Source organism: Rhinolophus ferrumequinum, chromosome 23 (genome assembly GCF_004115265.2).
Source record: "Rhinolophus ferrumequinum isolate MPI-CBG mRhiFer1 chromosome 23, mRhiFer1_v1.p, whole genome shotgun sequence".
NCBI classification, from domain to species: Eukaryota; Metazoa; Chordata; class Mammalia; order Chiroptera; family Rhinolophidae; genus Rhinolophus; species Rhinolophus ferrumequinum.
In genome coordinates this window covers 10,099,812-10,106,725 of record NC_046306.1, presented here as the reverse complement: position 1 = coordinate 10,106,725, position 6,914 = coordinate 10,099,812, and the positions used below count along the sequence as shown (strand labels likewise).

The window sequence follows — 6,914 nt, the reverse complement described above, 5'->3', positions numbered from 1 at the left end:
GGAGCCGCAGGCCTCAGTGGGCCTCTGCAGAACTCATCCCTCCCTCCAACTACAGCTGGGATGGACACATATTCTTGTTCTCATGGGATCTGTCTCCACACGTTTTCTTGGGGGAAGACTTGGAAGTGGACTGGGGTCTGTGTTCCAAGGCCGAGCGCCCTGGAGCAGACAGGAGGACTCAACGCCTGCAGCAGGGAACCAGCCACCCTGCGTGGCAGGACTGGAAGGGCGAACTGGGAGCAGCGGCTTCAGAGCATGTCTGGGCCACAAGAACAGAAGGCATTTATTGAGTACACAGAGCCCTGGGCACTCGGAGAAGCTACCAAATGTCCTGTCTTAACCTCGTGAGGGAAGTTCTTTGGGGCTTTCAGGGCACAGAGTGGTGCCAACAAACTTCTAGGCCCTAACTTTCCAAGTTTTAAAATTACCACGACCCAAAGGCTGTTTTACTGTTACCACTGCAGAATTGGTGGGTGTTTCTGTCAAAGTAGGTTTTGAGGACTATTTTTGAAAGAATTTTTTTTTAAATATTAAACTTGGGTTATTAAGCACATATTAAGCAAAACAGCACAAACTTCCTAAATTATATATATATTTTTTGTTAATAAAAATTAGGATAACATTTAAAGTACAAGGAAGTCTGATTAGAATATGGGGTTTTAAAAATTAGTTTCACATGTACGGAGGGTGCCAAAAAAATGTATACACATTTCAAGAAAGGAAAAATACTAAAATTGTAACACTCAATATATACCAATAACAAAAGAATACAAGTCACGTTTGACTTCTGCAATTACAAGAGGTGCTCAAAGCAGTTACCATCAGCATCCAGACACTTCTGATGACGGCGAACTATTGCTTGAGCAACGTCGACCGAAGTGTCCACTTGTGGACATTTTTTTTGGCACCCCCGGTATATTCTATATACAGAATGACAAATTCCAAGAAAATAACTGCTGCTTTCAGGAATCCACACCTGCAGGCTCTCCTCTGAGTTAACCATTACCTCTTAAAAGAACATGCATTCCTTTAAAAGCCTATTTAAGAAAACTAGCTAACTCATCCCTGTCAATCCAGAAATGTGTAAGTGCTTCAGAAATTATTTACAGATTTAGGAATTTCAAGGAAGTTTTTCTTTTTCTTTTTTGGTCTGTTTCTAAGGGCACACAGACATTTACGTACTTAAAGACAGTAGTGATGGATGTTGCTAAAGCTAAGTTCCATGCAGACAGACAAAAAAGGCTGTACATCTCCATCCCTGGGTTTAGTTCCTGGGTGTTATATTCTGCTGAGCTCACAGCAGCTCTTCCACAGCAAGCAGCAGCTTCCTGCTTCTTGAGAATGGCCAATTTATTTTCTCTTGATCACACCAATCCCAGATTCCCTCGTATCTCTTACCAGACCTTGGGATCCACCCAAGGCGACCATACCTGGGCATTCGCCCTGCAAAGCCATGGCGAATCGCCCTGCATTCGCCCTGCAAAGCTGCAAAGCCAGCTCACTGAGCTGTGGACGGAAACCTAGATTCAGAGTAACACTTTTTTTCTAAGAGCGATTCACATTCCTCTGGCTCAAAAAAGCCTTTAAAAAACAAAAAAAACCCAGCTAGAGGGACATCATCTTCACTCATTAAAATCTCCATGTGATAAGAGGAACTTGACAATGTTGGCACGCCCCTGTGGGGTGATGGAGTCTCAAGCTTGTCTATGTCAAGGTCAAGGAGCCCTTCTTCCTTTGAGGATCGCTGCTCCACAAATCCTGACACCCAGTCTTAGCGTGGCTGACTCACACCATCTTTATTTCAGACCTGCCTCTCAGGTGCCTTCCTGTCTGCTACTCTACCTACAGTCTGAAAGCCAGGACTGCATATATTGTCCCAAGGGCAGAAGTACCTAGTTTGGGCTAAAAGGTTCTTGCAACTTTTAAAGAGATCATGTTGGGATGAAAAGGAGCACAAACTCTTGGTTCCCAGGCAGCTCTCTCAAAGCCCATTGAGACAGCTACTGCAGTGAGTGGATCCTCAGATGACAGCTACAGGGCCTCCTCACGGCCAAGGCTGGTCTGAAAGTTTACACTCGAAGAGCACTCAAGGACATCCCATCTGGACATCTTTCCAAAGCAGCCAGAGATGTATCGCCTTCAAAAAAACCTCTTAGCAAAGAATCCTTCCTGACAATATCCCTGATGTGAAGTGGAAATTTCCCTTTTGGAGTGTTGTCAATGAGGGACAACTAGCAACAGCCAACTGGAAGCTCTGAATTACTTCTAAGACTCCGTCCTATTTCCAGTAAGCATCCTAAGAGAGGACCTGAAAGCTGGGAGGACGCAGTGCACCCTCAGCAGACACCTAAAAACACAGGGCAGGAGTGGCAGGTGGCAAGTGGAGGGGGTGGTTGGCAAGGCTGGGAGAAGGGCTACAATCTCCATGTTGGAGAAAGTACTAAAAACAGAAGGGGGAAGGCTGTGAAGAACCCAGAGGTACTGGAGGCATCAGTATAAACAATAGCTTTTAAATATACATCTATACAATAGATGTGTGTGGACACATATACTGTGTTTCCCTGAAAATAAGACCTAGCTGGACCATCGCCTCTAATCGTCTTTTGGAGCAAACGTTAATATAAGACCCAGTATTATATATCATATCATACCGTATCACAATAAAATAAGACCGGGTCTTACATTAACGTTTGCTCCAAAAGACGCATTAGAGCTGATGGTCCGGCTAGGTCTCATTTTCGGGGAAAGATGGTACACACCTACATATACACACATGCCTTTCCTGTCTGTTCAGAGGACCTAGAAACAACACCCCAGTAGCAATGAGTGCTCAGAGCACCCAGACCTTGGTTTCCAGGTGCTGTCTGTCACTAAAGGGGCCCAGGGCTCCTTAGATAAACGGCTGAATCTAGGACTGGGGAAGTCCCCGCAGTGTTGAGGCCTCTCTACTCAGCATTGTCCCATAACCTAATCACTTCCGGTTATCCTGGCAGTGCAACCCATAGGCTGGTTTTACAGTGAACAACCCCAAAAGCATCTCCTAAAACTGAAAGAAAACACCAGCCCCCTCCAGCAGGCTAGAATGCAGCACCTCTCACCTTCACTCCTCTGAGTGAGAGAGCACCTGAGGAAAGTGGAGACTCACGGCATCAGGAAGTCTCTGGGTCATTTCTCTGCGTGGCAATGTCAGCTTCTGAGGCATCTCCTTCACCTGGTGCCCATACGCTTCTGGCAGCCACGCCCCCCCACACACACCGTGCTTCCGTGCCCTCACTCACATCTTCCCTTACTTTAGTTACTGCTCAACAGGACCAAAAATTCATTAGTAGCTGTTTATTGATCAATGGTTTGATATAAAGTTATTTCAGATCTTCAGAATTTTGCCCAAATAGAATCAAGCATTACAAAGTTTTTTTCTTAAAAAAGGGTAGGGGACAAGTTGGGAGGGGTCCCAACTTAGCAGTAGTGGCATTTGAGAATAAATTAACAAAAAAAAAAATTTAGTATTACCATTTATTGGTGACAAATACTAAGTTTTACTTACATTCCATGGGGAGAAAAAAATGGCAGCGTAAACAATGAATTGAAGCAGTACTTAACTCGCGAGGCTACCGTGCTTTTCATCCGACCCCAAGCAGGACCTCACTGCACACACTTCTGTGCACAGCAGCACAACATCAAAAGCAACAGTTGCAGATAAACATGGGTCATTCTCTTCGGCCCTACATGGAGATGTAACCACAGTTTAAAGCACTCAAGAAGAGTCAATCTGCATTTCCGTGTTTTCTAAGTACTCCCCGGAAATCACATCCTGTAGTGTAGGGAAAGCTACATCCTCAAGAGTCTTATGCATATATACACAATTTTTTTAATAATCTTTAAAAGATCAAAGTTCATTTAAGTCCTGTTGCATTAACAAAAATGAAATAGAAAAGGAACCAAATGATCATTTAAAGTTTAAAATTCCTAAATCGTCCAATTTATACAACTGTGGGAGACTTCATCAAGGTTTCTGAGAAGTCCAGGACTGTTTCAGCTAAACCAGAGGGCACACAATTTGCATCACTGAAATGGTCCTGGGTTAGTCCAATAAAATAAAAACGTATAACCACATACATATGGATATGATCTTTTCCGGTTAGACTAATGATAAAGTCAGGCTCAGAAAAGTTTCTAAACTGCTATGTAACTAGATACAATTGAGAAATGCTCAAATGAAAATTTATATAGTGTCATTTCAATCAAAAGAAAATAATGAAACTAAGAATACATATCTCTTTTGGAAGAGAAAGCAGTGGTGATGGTGTGGGGACCACGGGAGGCGATGGGCCGCAGCACAACGCACAGTGAGCTTGCGCTGACGAGGAAGCATTGGATTTTTCTCTGCTGCTTTCAGCTTTAGGGCCGGCTGGTCTAAGGCCTCTCTCCAGCGTCGTGTCCAGGGTTTGTCCCCAAGTATTTGAGTGAGCCAGGTAGGGAGTGGGGGGGGGTCGGGGGGGTCATACTGTTTTCTGTTTCTTCTTTCAACCAGAAAAACAAAACAAAACAACCCAAAACCAAGCAGTGAGGTGCCCAGAGCATGGACCTGCTGGTTTCCCAGTTGAGCCAGGGCTGCTTGGCAGGCCTCACCCACCCCCGCAGCAGCTGCTGCCATGAGGGGACAAACCATAGCACATGCGAGCACAGTCACGGCTGCCTCCTTGTGAGCCCACTTTAGTCACCACTACTGTCTCCAGTTCTTTACCCATCGTATCTTCTCGGCCCACTGGAGGTATCAGAAATTCCAAATTTTCAAAGCAGTTTCAGTATTTTCAGTATATATTGGGATTTTTATAATGGTTCATGGCCAGAAGAGGTTCAGCATCTCCCACACCTTTAAAGAAATAAAAATGAAAATGACATCATTTTTGACACTTAAGAGAATAAAGCCCATGTTAAAAATAAAAAGTGGGGGCGGCCAGGTGGCTCAACTGATCAGAGCATGAGCTCTCAACAACCGGGTTGCTGGTTCGATTCCCACATGGGCCAGTGAGCTGCGCCCTCCACAACTAGATTGAAGACAACGAGCTGCTGCTGAGCTGCCGCTGAGCTGCCGGAGAGGCAGCCGGATGGCTCAGTTGCTTAGAGTGCGAGCTCTCAACAACAAGGTCACCGGTTCGATTCCCTCATGGGATGCTGGGCTGCGCCTCCTGCAACTAAAGATTGAAAACGGCAACTGGACTTGGAGCTGAGCTGCGCCCTCCACAACTAGATTGAAGGACAACGACTTGGAGCTGATGGGTCCTGGAGAAACACACTGTTCCCCAATATTCCCCAATAAAAACATAAAATAAAAAATAAATAAAAGGAAGTTAGCAAACACTGAGTTCAATAGCACAGGTCCCAATTTATGATAACTGGATTAAAAGATTTCACAGGATATACTGTCAAGTGAAAAAAACAAGGAGAATGTGTGGATAGTATGTGATAAGGAAGAAAAGAAGGAAAGAAATAACTATATTTACATAAAGCAACATAGGAAGGATATATAAGAAACTAATAAAAATGTGACCTCTGGGTAGAGGTAGGGAGAAAGATGGATGGGGACTGCATGAGGGCAAGATTTATCACACAATAATTTTGATTTCAGAACCATGTAAATGTATTACCTATTCAAAATTTAATTTAAAAGAAAGAAAAAAAGAAAAAAGTGGAGCTCTCTGCCCCAAACTTGGAAACCCTTTAGGGGAAAGGGACAGAAAGCGACTAAGGCAAGTGGTGTTTCACGACTGAGCTGAGCAGACAGCTTGAACTTAACAAAAACGAGGAACAGAACTGCCTTTCCAAGAAAATCAGCTCACTCACACAGACATTGGTCCATTTCCTGTTCTTGGCATCTCTGTATTTTGTTGGTCCAACTCAGACAGCAACTTTAAAATGTTCAATGCAGCCTAGTGGGGGATGAAAAGAAAAGTCAAACCACAGCCACTGCTCGGGCCCACACATAAGACACTCACTAGGGAGGGGAGGGATTCTATTGAACAAAGCAGGTGGTCCCATTAAATAACCCTTTTCTTTAATGTTTGAGTTTTTAAAATAAAGACAAATTATCATGGTTATTTCATCAAATTACAACCTCTGTTAATTTTGTTATGTATTTCTTTCCGGTATTTTTAACCCTATAGTAATTGGACTATATAAATCATATATCCTACTTATAAATAAAAACCTATGATTTTCCTTGTTAGAATATATTATCTTCAGGACATTTCTTTGATGGATGCATTCTATTCCATCAGGTGAATATACTGCACTTTATGTAGATTAATCAATTCTTTTCAGTTTCAGTATTTCTTACAACAGTAATTTCATCGGAACAGAATGTGACAATAAGAGGCTTTCTAAAGCTGCCAGAACTGGGCCTGCAGTCCCTTCTTCTGGTAAGAGATGAACTGAATGACTGACATTTGAAGGCATCGAGGATCCGGGGCCCCAACCCCACCACCCCCGTCAGCGTGGGCAAGGGAAGGAAGGCTTGGCTAAAGCCAATGAGTTCTGATAAATACAATGAGGAATCAATCCAGTAAACTAAGAAAACAGTCTTCAAAATATGAAATCTACCAAACAGCCGCGCCTGTGGGAGACCCTCCACCTGTCCACCCACCCGTCTGCAGCCAGCAGCAGGCCCGAGCCGGCCCACTGGGGACGCACCATGTCATGGCAGGACTCCACATCCTTCCCGATGCCGTGGCTGATGAGAGGCGGCTGAGAGGAGCAATTGATAAGAGACACAAATTCGTTCTTGTTGTTTTTGGGGAAGTCTTTGTATTCGACCTAAGGGGGAAAAGAAAACTGAGGCAAGGGTAGGGAAGCGGTGAATGCACGGGCACCGGCCACGGCTCTGGCCCAGCAAGGGGCATGACAGCTCTCCCCTG

General features: G+C 44.2%; 1 protein-coding gene across 8 annotated transcripts in view; it reads right to left on the bottom strand.

Moving 5' to 3' along the window:
- Positions 1-3,318: 3,318 nt before the first annotated feature.
- Positions 3,319-6,914, bottom strand: part of STAU1 (staufen double-stranded RNA binding protein 1) — a 47,266-nt gene continuing 43,670 nt past the window's right edge. For all 8 annotated transcript variants that reach the window (XM_033094880.1, XM_033094881.1, XM_033094878.1 and 5 more), the window contains 3 exons: positions 6,691-6,813; positions 5,845-5,930; positions 3,319-4,873 (listed from right to left, as the gene is read on the bottom strand). In XM_033094880.1, coding sequence (XP_032950771.1) covers positions 4,858-4,873; positions 5,845-5,930; positions 6,691-6,813 — 225 coding nt within the window. In that variant the 3' untranslated portion in view covers positions 3,319-4,857. The remainder of the gene's footprint in view (positions 4,874-5,844; positions 5,931-6,690; positions 6,814-6,914) is intronic.